This window comes from Oryx dammah, unplaced genomic scaffold (genome assembly GCF_014754425.2).
Source record: "Oryx dammah isolate SB20612 unplaced genomic scaffold, SCBI_Odam_1.1 HiC_scaffold_18, whole genome shotgun sequence".
In the NCBI taxonomy this organism is placed as follows: Eukaryota; Metazoa; Chordata; class Mammalia; order Artiodactyla; family Bovidae; genus Oryx; species Oryx dammah.
In genome coordinates this window covers 12,277,735-12,293,032 of record NW_024070202.1, presented here as the reverse complement: position 1 = coordinate 12,293,032, position 15,298 = coordinate 12,277,735, and the positions used below count along the sequence as shown (strand labels likewise).

General features: G+C 41.1%; 1 protein-coding gene across 1 annotated transcript in view; it reads right to left on the bottom strand.

The window, feature by feature from the left end:
* Positions 1-2,326: 2,326 nt before the first annotated feature.
* The window catches only part of COL1A2 (collagen type I alpha 2 chain), a 36,405-nt gene continuing 23,433 nt past the window's right edge, over positions 2,327-15,298 (bottom strand). The window contains exons 32-52 of the mRNA XM_040260442.1: positions 15,191-15,298; positions 14,429-14,482; positions 13,479-13,532; positions 12,716-12,769; positions 12,564-12,617; positions 12,360-12,467; positions 11,950-12,003; positions 11,056-11,109; positions 9,907-10,068; positions 8,822-8,929; positions 8,048-8,155; positions 7,649-7,702; positions 7,453-7,560; positions 7,260-7,313; positions 6,550-6,657; positions 6,030-6,083; positions 5,800-5,907; positions 4,992-5,250; positions 4,394-4,578; positions 3,489-3,731; positions 2,327-2,788 (exon numbers count right to left, since the gene is read on the bottom strand). Of these exons, the coding sequence (XP_040116376.1) occupies positions 2,642-2,788; positions 3,489-3,731; positions 4,394-4,578; positions 4,992-5,250; positions 5,800-5,907; positions 6,030-6,083; positions 6,550-6,657; positions 7,260-7,313; positions 7,453-7,560; positions 7,649-7,702; positions 8,048-8,155; positions 8,822-8,929; positions 9,907-10,068; positions 11,056-11,109; positions 11,950-12,003; positions 12,360-12,467; positions 12,564-12,617; positions 12,716-12,769; positions 13,479-13,532; positions 14,429-14,482; positions 15,191-15,298 (2,238 nt within the window). The 3' untranslated portion in view covers positions 2,327-2,641. The remainder of the gene's footprint in view (positions 2,789-3,488; positions 3,732-4,393; positions 4,579-4,991; positions 5,251-5,799; positions 5,908-6,029; positions 6,084-6,549; positions 6,658-7,259; positions 7,314-7,452; positions 7,561-7,648; positions 7,703-8,047; positions 8,156-8,821; positions 8,930-9,906; positions 10,069-11,055; positions 11,110-11,949; positions 12,004-12,359; positions 12,468-12,563; positions 12,618-12,715; positions 12,770-13,478; positions 13,533-14,428; positions 14,483-15,190) is intronic.

Below are 15,298 nucleotides of genomic sequence, written 5' to 3'. Positions count from 1 at the left end.
GTCACTCCTCAACCAGGATCATTTTTACTTGTGACTGCATATTTCTTTTCATGATATTTTAAATTTGTTGTAAATGACAAAAGTAATATAACTACATTGCAGCAAATTTGGCTAATTTATACATAAAATCATTTCTATTGTTAATACATGAATATACCTACTCTTAGTATTTTTATAGGCATTTAAAATATTTTTAATGACAGTGTATCTGAATATATTTTAAAGACTGTGACATTCTATTATCTTTTTTCTTTTAATTATCCTCATAAATGTTACTGGGATATAAAATTTTATTTCACTGTTTTCTTATTATCTGTTAGATATGTCATTTTTTCCTCATTGGTATTTATTAGATATGCCATCATTTTTTTCCTTATTGTTATCTATCAGGTATACCATTATTTAACTATTTCACTATACTAGTCACAGATAGATGAGTGAATGACTATTAAGTCATTAGGAAATCTCCCTATTTGGATATAGTTTGACAAGTCTTTATCATATAGCATAGTTCAGGCTCATAGTTGGTAGTCAATAAATGTTGGTTTTATTCTGCTTCTCTTTCTCCCTTCTTTATGCTCTTTATGGTTGTTTCTTATACCACAAGCCTGAGCATAGCGTATTTTTAATCTAGAGATTTCTAACTGGTTATTACGTAAATTTACCTTTGTTATTTCAATTAGCAATTTGTGGGGAGTACTAGTACTATGATCACAAAGGTTCAGTTTTCTTTATGTTACTTGGTCAAGGGTATTGATTCTTTCTTTCTTGCCAGACATAAAATGTTAAAACTGCAAAGGATTGTTTGAAATAACCTTATCCAATGGTATCCCAATTGGTGCACTGTCAGAATTTTTCAAGGTGCTTAAAGGAATGATAATTCCTTACTAAGTCTTAATTTGGTGGCTGAGGATTGGGAATCTGCATTTCAATAAGCATCCCAGTGTTCTGATTTTGGTGGTAGAGGGACCATAATTTGAAATTATCATTTGGTTAGTAGATCTTGCTAAATTTCCAGAGTTAATTTTAGATTTTTATCATGTTCAGTCTTTTGCTTTGAAAAAACTAATTGAATCTCGATGACTTTATAGCAGGAGGCAAATATTACAGTCACAATTATGTTCTGCAACAGGAAATAAGTTCTAAATGAATCTTAACATTTTCCTTGACACGCTACTATGTTTAGTGTATTAAAGATGTCATTGAAAGGTGCAGGGGAGGAGAACGAACTTGATTTGACAGGTGGGTGTTCACGGTACTATTATCCACAAGTGTGTCTGTGCTGATTGACAGCACACACATTACCTCTTAACAGGCACTGTACTCAGTTGCAGCAGATTTAAGTGTATGGCATTTTTCACTGAATATTTGAAACTGTTTTAGTTAATAGTATTAATTGTGCGTAGACCAACTTGCAGCCACTGTTTCAAAGTGCTTAATGGATAATAAACCAAAAGATTCTATGGACCTCTACTTAGAGTAAATGTGGGTCCACCTCTGCCATGTTGCTTAGGTATTATGTATTTTGAGTAGGGCAAATGTTAATTCAGAGAAGGAATCTTCCCCATACTATAGATAAATAGCGAAACTCAGGAAGGTGAAATGCCCAAGGTCAGTTAGCCAGAAGGAGCTGAGCCAGAATTGGAGCTCAGATCTGCAGGGTCCTTGTTCTCTGCTCTTTGTACCATACCAAACTGCCCTTTTTGCAGAGTTTCTATCTAATGAGAAACACTTGGTATTACGGCTGGTGGAGCTGCTATAATCTATGTTTGTATTGAGAAGAGCACTGAAGCAAGGAATTCTACTCAATATTTTCTTTGGAAAACCAAACATGCTTTATTTCATTTTTTTCACAATTTATTTAAACATCTCACATATACAAAATAGGTACAATTTAATTTTTCTGCTTGTCCAAGAAACAAGACTTCTTTGGAACCGTGGGAGAGGATGAGAATGAGACTGGCAAAGAACAAATGCTGAATTTAAAGAAGAAGACAATGTTGGGCAAATGATCCACTTACTTTGTGGGAATAAGATGTAAAGTACTGATGTTAAGTCAAATGAAAAAAATACACAATACAGCTCAACAGCAGAGGAGTATCTCTCCTCAAATTCTCCTAGCACCATCAACATTCTTCAAGTATCTGAAATACTGTTAATTAGCACCTTCGTATTTTGAACAAAAAAACACAAATACCTCAGCTCATTTCTGGTCAGCACCTCACGGTGTGGATCACACTCACAGGAAAGTGTTTTGAGGTAGTTTAAACCTTTGGAAGTTTGGGTTTTAAACTTCCCTCCGTGGAAGATATTCAAAAGCCACAAGTGGTGCAAATGTTCATGGTTTTTATTTTTCAATTTTTATTTTGGTTTTCTTACAAAGGTTGACATTTTCCACAACAGGTGTAAGAGTGTTGAAAAAAAAAATTCCAAATCTTTTGGAGAGGGGGAAGGGAGGGGAATGAATTAAATTGTATTGCACAATGCTCTGATCAATCCTTCTCCTCTTTTGCCCACAATTTAAGCAAGTAGATGTGCAGAAGAAATGGAAGGATTCAGCTTTCAGTTAGGAAAGAAGAAAAAGAAATGGCCAAGAGAAATGTTTCAGATTTCCTTTTTCTTTAATTTAGGTTGAGTTCGTTTATTTGAAACAGACTGGGCCAATGTTCAATCTGATTTCTTGGTCAGCGCCACCGATGTCCAAAGGTGCAATATCAAGGATAGGCAGGCGAGATGGCTTGTTTGTTTTATACTCAATGATTGTCTTCTTCCATTCATTTGTCTTTTTCTGTTTAAAAAGAGAAGACAGGAATATGCATAAAGCAGTACTGTTATGGAATCTAATCATCTTGTATCATATTATATAATTAGATATATTACATACAATTATATTGTATAATATATAATTATATAGAATACATATTTATGTAGAAATATATATCAGATATTATTCATATATAATTATTTTATTATGCATGTGTTGCTAAGTTGCTTCAGTCATGTCTGACTCTTTGCAACTCTACGGACTGTAGCCCTCCAGGCTCCTCTAGGTAAGAATACTGGAGTGGGTTCTCCAGGGGATCTTCCCGACCCAGGGATCAAACCCACATCTCTTATGTCTCCTGCATAGGCGAGTGGGTTCTTTTCCAGCTAGTGCCACCTGGGAAGCCCATTATGTACTATATTATAAATTACAGCCTGGGGCTTTTTAACCTCAAGTAATTGTAAGTTATGGCTTTACATCATCATTTAAAAAACATGTTAAAAGAAAAATAATACATGGAACATAGTATATATTTTAGTATTTCAGAGAATTTCAGAAGGCAAGATTTGATAAGAATGCTCTGGATTTACCATCTGAATTTAAACAAGTGTATTTATGAAAGAAAAATAAGTTAGGTCTCCCTTTCATCTGTTCATGTAATGGTCTAAACTCCACTATCCCACTTCCCAAATTAATGCTTTTCCCATATTCCACTATTACTTACAGAGCAGCCATCTGCAAGAACAGTGTAAGTGAATCTGCTGTTGCCCTCGGCAACAAGCTCGACATCATTGGATCCTTGCAGAATGACAGCCTTTTTCAGGTTGCCAGTTTCCTCATCCATGTATGCAATGCTGTTCTTGCAATGGTAGGTGATGTTCTGAGAGGCATGGTTGGCCAGCAGACGCATAAAGGCAAGCTGGGTAGCCATTTCCTTGGTGGTTACTCCTTCAACATTATACTCAAACTACAGAGAAGAAGATGGGCATTCCAGTTAAATGAAGGAGGACTCAATACTAAAAGTCAGATTAAAAAAAATGTTCTGGTATAGAGAAGAATAATGGACTCAGGTATGAACCTGTACTTTTAAAGGAGACTCAATTCACTTGTCTTTGAAATAGTGGCTACCGAGAAGGAACACAGGAACGACCATGCCGAGGCAAGTCATCTCAAAAAGGGACCTATTTCGGATAAAGCTTCTCTCTCTCTACATATATGTTTCTTTTTAAAAATAAGAGAACAAGAAGGTAGAGAGTTAGACCCTTTTATTTTCCACCAATAAAGTTGATGAAAACTTTTAATTAGAAATTCAGAAAAGCCCACATCTTGAAAACATATGTTCCTGGATACTGGACTAGATGATGGCTTGTACCCCTTTGCACTATGTGACATTGTCACTTTCTCCAGTGACTATCAGTCAAGTCATATTTGAATAATAACTTTTGGATTGTATGGACACGTCCAATCAATCTATCTGTAATATGCAATCCAGGAAGTAACAGAACCCAAGAACAGAGCAGGTTCTTTTAAAAAGCCCATTTTGGTAAAAGGCCGAAATGAGGATAATTAAAAAGCAAATAGTGCTAGATAGTATTTAATAGGAAAAGGAATGTTTGTAAAATGCCTTACCTGGGTACCACCATTGATAGTTTCTCCTACCCAGACATGCTTCTTGGCCTTGGAATTTCTGTACCAGTTCTTGACTGGGATGTCTTCAGGTTGAGCCCGGATGCAGGTTTCGCCAGTAGAGAAATCACAGTATACTTTGATAGCATCCATAGTACATCCTTGGTTAGGGTCAATCCAGTAGTAACCTTAAAAAGAAAAAGACCTAGGTCATAAAACCTCTCATTGAGTGAGAGGAGCATAGGTTCTAATAATCACTACTGAGAAATTCTGATTCCCAAAAGTAGCATTTTTGATAATACTGTTATATTGTCTACTCCACATCAACAGGAAGAGGGTGACTATCTTCAAAATTAGACAGTTCTTCCTCTCCTCTCCATGAAAATCAAAATCAGGGCATATATTACCATGGAAAGGGCAGAAATATAAATCAAGACAATCTTGAAAATGGGTGCTGGTTGGAAAAAGAAAATACTTTATTAACTGGGTAGGATTTTACATAATGCCATTTTGACTCAAATACCCTTTCATATCAGTGGGAGATGACTTTGAAAGGCCTAGCTTGTGAGAAGAGTCATTCTGATTGGGTATCTCAACCTACCACTGCTCCATTCTGGGTGGCTGAGTCTCAAGTCTCGGCATGTGCGAGCTGGGTTCTTCCTAGAGCCTTCTGGAGTAAGAAGGGTCTCAATCTGGTTGTTGAGAGATTTCAGAGTAGCATCAACTTCATAATCCTTGGGTCTGAGAGAAGTTGGTGAGCGAGGCTGGTCAGCCCTGTAGAAGTCTCCATCAAAACCAAAGTCGTAACCACCACCACTTGGGCCAGGAGGTCCAGGAGGGCCGGGGGGACCAGGAGGGCCCTGCAAAGGTGGAAGTGAGAGACAAGAGGCTCTGAATTTGGTCACAGTGAGAGACAACAATGATAACAGGTTTTCCATGGAGAGTCACACAAAAGCATGCCCTAATAAGTAAAACAGAATCAAATTCATGTAATAACAACTTGCTCCAAGGCATACTTGCAGGGATGGGCTTAAAGAGTTCATCAGGTACAGATAATTTTTATATATTTTAGAAAGCAGGGAAATGGGGGACTACTTTAATGTGTTGTCATCACGGTCTTATATGCTTAATCGCTCAGTCGTTTCCAACTCTTTGCAACCATGTGGACTGTAGCTCATCAGACTCCTCTGTCCAGGGAATTTTCCAGGCAAGAACGCTGGAGTGGGTTGCCATTTCCTCCTCCAGGGGATCTTCCCAACCCAGGGATCAAACCTAGGTCTCCTGCATTGCAGGTGGATTCTTTACCGCTCTGAGCCACCGAGGAAGCCCTTCACTGTGTTGGTTTGCTCTAAAGAAGATATTCCCGTAGGTCAGTGATGCCCTTTATTATTTCCCCAAATCATACTTACAGCAGGACCTTGGCTACCCTGAGAACCGCGAATGCCAGCAGGTCCGACTGCACCAGGTTGTCCAGTGCGACCGTCTTTGCCAGCGGGGCCAGTAGGACCAGCAGGGCCCTAGGAAAGAAGGACACCAAGTCTGTGTGCGCCAGTGAACTCCCCACGAGGGAGGAGTGGTCTGGGACTCACGGTCTGCCGTATGCTCTTTTCAGAGATAAACATCTCTTAGATCTACCTACCCTAGGACCAGCGGGGCCCACAGCACCGGGAGCACCTTGATCGCCGTGATGACCCTTTAAAGAGAGAACAGGAAAATCACACCTTTAGAACCCATGTCGATGAGCAGATTTTAAAAAACTGAACAGAAAATTTCAGTTTCAATGGACTCTGGATGGTGAAAATTAAAAATGTAAAACGGGCCTCTTTCATTATGTTTATTCAATTATTATTTTTTTCTACAAGCTATTTCACAGTGCAGTATTAGTCATTCCTCTAATTATATTTATTTAAGTGGGGCTGAAGGACATTGTTGCCAGGAGATCTTCATATATGTATGTTTCTATCTCCTCTAACCCTCACCTTTCCATGTTGGGATGAAATAGCATTATCTCTGAGCTATGGAATTGGCCAGAGAACAGGAAATGAATACGACGTAGGACATTTTAGAACAATAGCAGTAAAATTCAGAGGAAGTTCATTCTTAGCTGAAGGACTTTAAGATCTATATAGACATAAGCTGTTTCTCCATACTGTACTTACAGCAAGACCCGGAAGACCTTGCAACCCATTGTGTCCCTTTAAGCCAGGAAGACCTCTGGGACCCTTATCACCAGGCTCTCCCTTGTCACCTCGAATACCTTGTGGGCCCTATGAAGAAAAAGAAGGACACACAGGACATTTACGGTTAAAAAACAACACTCAATTCTTCAAAAATATTGTTCAGTCTATTTACAAACATAATTCAATATGTGAAAAGGCTAAAAGCCAGGTGGGTGATACTCCCACCTCTTTCCTTAATCTTCTTTAGTTCAACTCTCTGTTAAGTGGCTAATCTTTGTGATTGAAAGTCAAAGTGTTAGTCACTCAGTCGTGTCCAATTCTTTGTGACCTTATGGACTGTAGCCCACCAGGCTCCTCTGTCCATGGAATTCTCCAGGCAAGAACACTGGAGTGGCTGCCATTCCCGTCTCCAGGGGATCTTCCCCGACCTAGGGCTCAAACCTGGGTCTCCTGCAATGCAGGCAGATTCTTTACCCTCTGGGCCACTGAGGAAGTCCAATCTTTGTGATTATTTAATACCAATAAGAAGAGATTTGAAATACAAGAGATTAAAAGCTGTCTGTAGCAACTCTCAACATGGACTAAATTTTAAAAATATATATATAGTCTATGTATTATTTGTCTTCTTAATGGACAGTCTAGACTGATCTTCCCTAAATGCTGCACAGAAACCATCTGTATGTACATACACTGGGACCTCTTGGGCCAACAGCACCAACAGGACCAACAGCACCGACAGGACCCTGTGAATCAGAAAAGAAAAACACAACTTAGCAGCCAAGATCCTCCTCCCTAGGCCCCACCCAGTTCCCAAGCATGGGGAGGCTGGGGTGGAGCCCGATAAGGATGACAGCATTAAGGGGCTGCTGTTGACACACTTACCGGTTCACCACGGTTTCCGTGTTTACCAGCGGGACCCACGGGGCCTTGAGGGCCAGGAGCACCGGCAGCACCAACAGGACCCGCATTACCGGGGTAACCACGCTCCCCCTATGGAAGGCAAACATGAAGCTCAGCATCAGTCTGGCGTGTACTGTAGTCCCCTTTGAAGTCACAGACAATGACGAGGCATACTGACCTTGTGTCCCGGTTGACCATCGCGGCCTGGGGGACCGTCATTCCCAGGGTTGCCCTGTGAAGACATCACACCAGGTTAGGCACTTAGAGAGACTGTAGCCCACCGGCCCCTTACAGTTGGGCTACCTGCCTTCATTACTCCCAGTGCCCAATAGAGAACCCGCTTTCAGGCTGTTCAAAAACAGGAACAAGAAACTTGCAAACCTAGATTTTTTTTTAGAGGTGTTTTTATAATCTTTTGGCTACCTTGAAGTATGCTACTTAAAGACTCATTCCAAGTTATCTTTAGTATTTTCAGTCCTGAGAGTGGTTAGTACAACTAGACTTCAGCTCAGGCTACAAAGTTGCACACAGTGATGTACTGCTAAGTTAGATTTTACAAACCAAATGTTGGACTCACATCACGACCGGCTTCACCAGGAGCACCATTGACGCCAGGATTACCGACATTACCAGGGGGACCACGGGCCCCAGGTGGGCCTGCAATGCCGAGGGGGCCAGGTTCACCCTAAAGAGGCAGAGAAGACCAAATTCCTTTCACTGGATGGAGGGCTAGTCTCATTCTCCCAAAGCAGTCCTAGTCAGGGGATTCCAGTTTTGAAAGAGAAGGTAAATGGAAAGTGAGGGGCCACCTAATGGTAAGCAATGTCATTAGCGTCATCCTTGCCCTCCTCCTATACACTGAGATGGTCAGTTGTATGTACTTTGGGAATGTCCTAAACCAAGTGAGCCTCATTTAATCTGATACTCCAGATAAAATGAATTCATCAAGGTGAGAGTTTATGGAGATTAGATGGTTCCTAGTTTCTGTCACATACTAGGTTTAATGGAATGATTCAGAACTTGCAGAGTTTCATTCTTGCTCCAGGATAAATGATGCTAGCATTTTGTACTACAAAGGAGTAAATGCAATTAGAGCTTGTATTGTTGTTAAGCATGTAAAAAAGAACAGGAATTGTTCTGCATAATGTTAAGCTGTGTCTTTCTAACATGTGTCTAAGGGAGGTAGTATTAAAGCTTCTCAGTTAAGTGACATGTGATCTGTATAAAGAAATGCCATGAATAAAAAAATCTTAAGTGGAGTTATTCAGTGATCAATCTGTCACAGTTGAAGTGGCAGCTTTTAACATCTTTTATTATGTTAATGAGGATAAGAATGGTGTCAAACACTTACCACTGATCCAGCGACACCTGGTAGACCACGCTCACCTCTGGAGCCTGGGAGACCCAGAAAACCAGGAGGACCAAGAAGACCTTGTGGGCCTGGGGTTCCAGGAGGTCCCTAAACAGCAATAAAAAATGCGGGCATTACTGGAAGGCCCTATAGGATAATACAGGTTGGTCTGAGATTCTGAGAATGGGTTTATCCTTAGTGTAGAAAAAGGCTGTGCGTGTGCAAAGTCACTGCAGTTGTGTCTGACTCTTTGTGGCCCCAGGGAGTGTAGCCCACCAGGCTCCTCTATCCATGGGATTCTCCAGGCAAGAATACTGGAGTGGGCTGCCATGCTCTCCTCCAGGGGATCTTCCCGACCCAGGGATTGAACCCATGTCTTTTAAGTTTCCTGCATATTGGCAGGTAGGTTCTTTACCCCTTGTGCCACCAGGGAAACCCAGAAAAAAGGCTAGTGACTTCCTATTAGTAGGACATATCTTCGGCTATCTTTTCTCTAGTGATGACAATTAGTTTCCATTTTGGCATGTATATTTCTTTGTACCTGGTTTCTCCTTGAGACCAGTGGAATAGCATTTAAAAACACGAGGTTGGAATTAATGAAGTCATCACAGAGTGAGGGAACAGAGTCATAGAATTTATGCTGGGAAGCAAAAATTTTTGACCTTGGCCTCTAACTAAACCAGGTCTAGTAAAATCACTTTTCAGAGGTGGCAATAATACTGCACACTGCGTGTTTTAAAAAATTGATAGCTTACTGAGATTGATCAATTTACAGTAGGATGACCACAGCGATAGAAGTTTGCTCTAATCCCAGTACCAGTAAGGTACCCTCAACAGCTTAAAAGGCTCTATTGATACAACAGCGAGTTCCCTCACTTATTGTTACCTCCACCCAGTGCCTTCTGAGTATCTACTGAAGCCCTGACACCTCAATGTCTGTTGGATAGATTTCCTGGCTCAACTGAGTTCTACTTGAGAACCTGCAATACTCATCAACCAATATATATGCCGCATGAAGATTTGTATATGGGACTTATTTTAATTCAACACAAGGTATTAAGAAAGAAGAGTCTGAAATCACTTACAGCAGTACCAGGCTCTCCAGAGGGACCCTTCTCACCAACAAAGCCAGGAGGGCCAGCGGCACCTGGCTCTCCAGTTCGACCAACTGGACCTTGGTCTCCACGAGGCCCACGAAGCCCTTCTTTACCAGCAGGACCAAGGGGGCCAGGGGGGCCAGAGATACCCTGTGAGCAAATGTATGAGGTCACTTACTTTCTGTTAATCATCATGGAGCAGGGAGAGAGCAGCTGAGGTTTTAAATATTAAGATATCAACAATTTGAAGCCACAAAATAATATCCTGGCCAGTTTGGAGAAATGTTTAGATCTTTAAACAATCTTTCTTGTAGAAAGAAGCAATTTTCATCTTCCTTCCTGAGGCTGTAATAAACTGAACAACTGAGGCAGAGGGTATGGCAAATGTCTGTGAGGAAAAGCAATGCTGTGGCCACAGCTGCCAGCATACTGGAATCAGAGCTATGCTGAGTTATAGTAGACAGTTGCAAATGAATGGGACTGTGGGTTTTGGAGGACTCTACTTGTTTCTTTTCGAAGAAAGCCAGTACAGGCATTTTGTTCATAATTGAGGAATCACATATGCTCCCAACTAGGTTTAATTAAATGCCTACAGGGAATGAAGATTTTCCTGTTATGAACCTGTGAAGGGATTCCAAGAAATCAACATCTCTGCTATTTTTTTTCCCCTGAAACCTTAACCGGAAGACTTAATCCTTGGTAATTAATTAAATTCTCTTGAGTCCTGACAGGAGAGTCTGAATCAAAATTAAATTAGAGGCCAAACCACCTTTAAATTGAGGAACAATTATACTTTAACAATGGAGGCACAATGTTGGCCATAAAGGGTAATTAGATATAGAAATAACTGATAAGTGACTAAAAGTGTCTTGATTTTTAAACAGACACCATGCCCCTAAAAGGGGCAAGGGGACTTGTGTTCATATGAATAAAAGCCTCTTAAATTGATATTAGAAAATATAATTTCTGATGATTTTGCCATAATGATTCAGAACAACTGATTTCAGATGAGGAAAGTCATAGCAAAATACTAGTAGCATGTTTCTCCATAGACAGTTTCTTAACAGTTTCCTACTAGAGGCTAGGGGTTTTGGCTAGAGTAAATAAATGAAGACATTTGGGAAGTGATTTACTCACAGCGGGTCCAGGGGGACCAGTCCGTCCAGCAGCACCAGGGAAACCAGTAGCCCCCTAAAAGCCAAGCACATTAAAATTCCACAGTCAGCACCAACTCCGGTAATCTGGGTAAGAAGGAAAATCCTCAATACACGCAACCAAGGGTGGATCAAAGAGTAGGGAGTGACAGCCCTGGAGAGGGTATTATTTTAACCAGGACCCCGAAGACCCTCCATCTCTGCACATCTTCCTGACCAGCATGGCCCAGATTGCAGTGCACGTGTTTTGCATTAAGGCTCTGATAGTTCTTTCTGAAATGCTATCAGATTATATGATGGTTATAAAGGCAAGACACTATCCTATATACATCAATGTGTATATATTAGTAACTCTTAACCACCTGGCTGGGTGCTAAGGGAATGGACATGGAGTAAGTCATTTTGTTTTCAGAGGAAGGTACAGTAAAAGACCAAGGGTATTAACTGCTGTCCAACGAGAGGAGGAAGGAGTCAAGTGGAGTTCATTCCTAGGGAGCTCTGGGTCTCTAGGGAGTCAGTGTAACCCAGGGAAGGGACTTGGTCAGGCAGAAGAGGGGTGTATCAGTAGAGGGATAAAAGGTACCAAAGAAATATTTTACCCATTTCACAATGAAACTACCTGGGTTTAACCTTGTTATTACTCCCTCGAGTGAAGTGGTAAGAATATACAGTGCACTGAGTTCCAGCTGGAATTTAAGTTAACATTCCAGGAACATGACCCCTAACTTCAGTATCAGAATTTCTCCAAACAAAGTTAGCTTGCGCCTCAAGACTCCCCTTATTAGAGTCCAAATTACCCCAAATTTCCAAACTCTCTAGTTGTCCCTAATAGCTTCTGAAGAAATAAAAACGATACAAATCCAGTTTAAGTACTCACAGGGGGCCCTCCATCACCACGACTTCCAGCAGGACCAGGTGGGCCGTTTGGACCCTAAATGGAAACAAAGAAAGATGGGGTCAAATCACAAAACAACCTTTATAAACGTTACTCTTTTCTTCAAATGGATTATTTCCATGTCTAGTAGAAGCAAATCTAGAGATTATCTTTGTTACATAAAATTCCCACTTCAATATTACCACCTTTAGGGGGTTATCCAACAAATGAGATAAAACAATATTTATGATACTTTTATAATATGTAAAGTGGGTACACATGTGTTAACTCATTTTAAAAATAGTCTTCTATCTGATATGTTCTGTGATGTAGGCATTTGATTGATACATGCTGTTACCGAATTTCATGGGTAACTGCCCAGGCTGTGTTGACCACTTGTGGACTCAACTTACAGATGGACCAGCAGCTCCAACAGGGCCTGTGGGACCAACAGGACCATTTTCACCCTTGGGTCCTTTGGTTCCTCTCTCCCCTTTGGCACCAGGTTGACCAGCAGCACCCTGTTGGAAAGGAACAGTTACAGTTCAGGTGTTTCAATGCACTCTACTTGTTCACTTGGGGTGTTTCCGGATTAACTTTCATCACGTGATACTCACAGCAGGACCAGCAAATCCGTTGGGGCCAGCGGGACCAACCTCACCACGTTCACCCTAGGTGGGAGAAGGCATTGCAAAATGTCTTAGCAAATCTCAGATTCATCGGTGTCTAAAAGTTATGAGTGTCCAAACTGATCCAGGTTTCTACTTACAGGGCTACCACGAGGACCAGCAGGGCCAGCAGGGCCGGCGGGACCAGCTTCACCCTACAAGGGGACCAAAAATGAGTGCATCAGTGCATCTCCCACAGATGCTCAAAGAGGTAGGCAGGAAAGGAAACAGAGGTAGCCAGTGGGTTCTCGTCAGAGTTCACAATTGCATCCAAAGAGGTGACTAATCCACGTCTCAGAGATAGAAATGAAATGGACTCTTACTCTGCCTAATGTTGTATTCATTTTGGAGGTTGAAGGGGTATTGGTCATAACACTTGTAGAAATATTGTAAATCAGTGTCCGCAATACCAGAAGGGGGATGTTTTAATTTTTAGATGGACATGAGGCTGATCTACTTGCAGCAATTTGCACAATATAATAAATAATGTCTATTTTAAGTGGACTGTTCGATGTGAAATGGGAACACGTGTATTGTGTTTTTTTTTTTTTTTACAATTGAAGGCTTCAGCAAAGCTCAGTACATTAGGATATTGTTAATGGGCAACCCCAAAAGACTTTCAAACAAATGACAGGGATTAAAGTATAGCTCAGATACCAGGCACATGTATAGAAAGGAAGAGAACTTTAACCACGTAGCATTTGTTCTCTGCTGCCCCATACTAACAGGTATGTTTTTAAATAGATGGGCTTTATACAAAGGCATAAAAATGAATTGCTAGGGCCCTTTGGGGCCAGGACAGCAGGGAATTTTTGATATTGCTATCAGTCAGAGAGTTGCAAGTTAGTGAAAATGCATGCTTACCCGGTCCCCATTGGCTCCAGCAGGGCCAGGAGCACCAACAGCGCCGGGAGCACCCTAGACCCCAAAAGAGAAGTCTTGTCAATAACACCCCATACCGTCAGAAGGGACACTTACCCTCTCCCCTTGCTGTGCTTATTCAGTGGTGGAACACTTTCACTGGACACTTGGGATAGACATCAAGAAAGCCTTGGATGCACTTCAGTTCTAATTATCAAGGCATCAGAAGCCACTCCAAGGAGTAGCGTTACTGCAGCCATGAAGGTCACGGAAATGTCTAGGTTATGGCAGATTAGGAACTGCAGAGGTCTGAACTCTCTGCTCTTTTAAAATTCCCTGGAGGGTAGCCAATGACTAGCCTTGTTAAGAAGAGTTAGGACTATGTGATTCAGAGACAGGACTATGATGAATGTGTCCCAGCACCGAGAGAGAGATGAGAAGAACCAAAGGGGCTTATGGCCCAGAAAGGCCATGATGCCAGTATTCCAGAGTAGGATTATTATACCTTGATGGGACTCTCGTTGGCACCTCCACGCCATTAACAGTTAATCTTGGGGCTGCTCTTAAATGATAAATTCTTAGGGTATACAGAACCTTGTTAGAGGATATGGCTTCTTAAAATGTAAGAATTACTGCTTTTTTTTCCCTAAAGCCCTATGATAGTTTAAACAATAATGTTCTGTTAAAGCCAGAGATTTGGGGGTGGTAGTTTGTACTCAGTACAGTTAAAACTAAGGAAGGGAGACAATTCATAATTTTCGTAATTTTCAAGGGCGTAAGTCCTCTTCTGAATTTTTCTTTTGGAACATGTAAAATGATGTGATTGGAATACCCTTTTACTAACCTTGACTCCCTCTTTTGTCAGTTGCATTTTGGAGAGCTTCTCAACTCAAATGGAGTGAAATGTTTAAAAAAAACCAAACCAATATAAGTACAATCAGAATTCTACTCACACGAGCACCATCTCTGCCAGGGCTACCAACATCGCCTCTGAGACCAGTTTCACCCTAAAAGCATAAAGCAAAAGCAACTTTTTATTTCCCAACCAAACTTTTGAATCAAAATTGGGTTTTTTTTTTCCTACAGAAGAGGCTATAATACCTTTTTATTCCTTTAAGATCTTTAGTAATGTTTTGATTTCCTACCATATTCTAACAAATCGAATGGAAATACTCATCTGATAGAAATATGGAAGGAAAAAATAACAACAACACAAAAATTCAAGTCCCTTTCCAGATTAGTGTTAACTATTCTTTACTAATTTCCATCCAGCCTCCTGAAGCATAATCAAGTGAGGTACAAACTCCTGTGGACAGAATTATAAGGCAACATCACAATGGGCTTCAGCGGCCGATCCCTCTTATGGCATAAGCAGTGCAGCAGCACGGTTGACAGCTGTTCAATATAGCTTCTTCCCATTAATTAGGGCAGGCGGAGGCATTATTGTTAGTGGCATTAAAATGAGCCTCATGTATTACTCAACACCATCTGTTTGCGTGAAATTCCATGGTAGCAAGGAATTTTGCCAGATTGGTGAGTTTAGAAACACGTAGGTGCTAGGTGGCAGAGGGAAATGTATACAGATAGATATCAAAATGCTACCAGACCACCTGCCAAGAACTGTTTAAAAAAACACAAAAAAGGTTAACCTTGTGCAGCCCTGTTTGCTAGAGTTCATCAACAGTATGCGTTAAGGCCCAACGCCGAGACAGTACCTTTTCTCCCTTGCCTCCAGGAATGCCAGCCGCACCCCTCTCTCCTGGGAGTCCACTAGGGCCAGATGGACCAGCAGTGCCTGGAGCACCAACCACACCCGGTTCGCC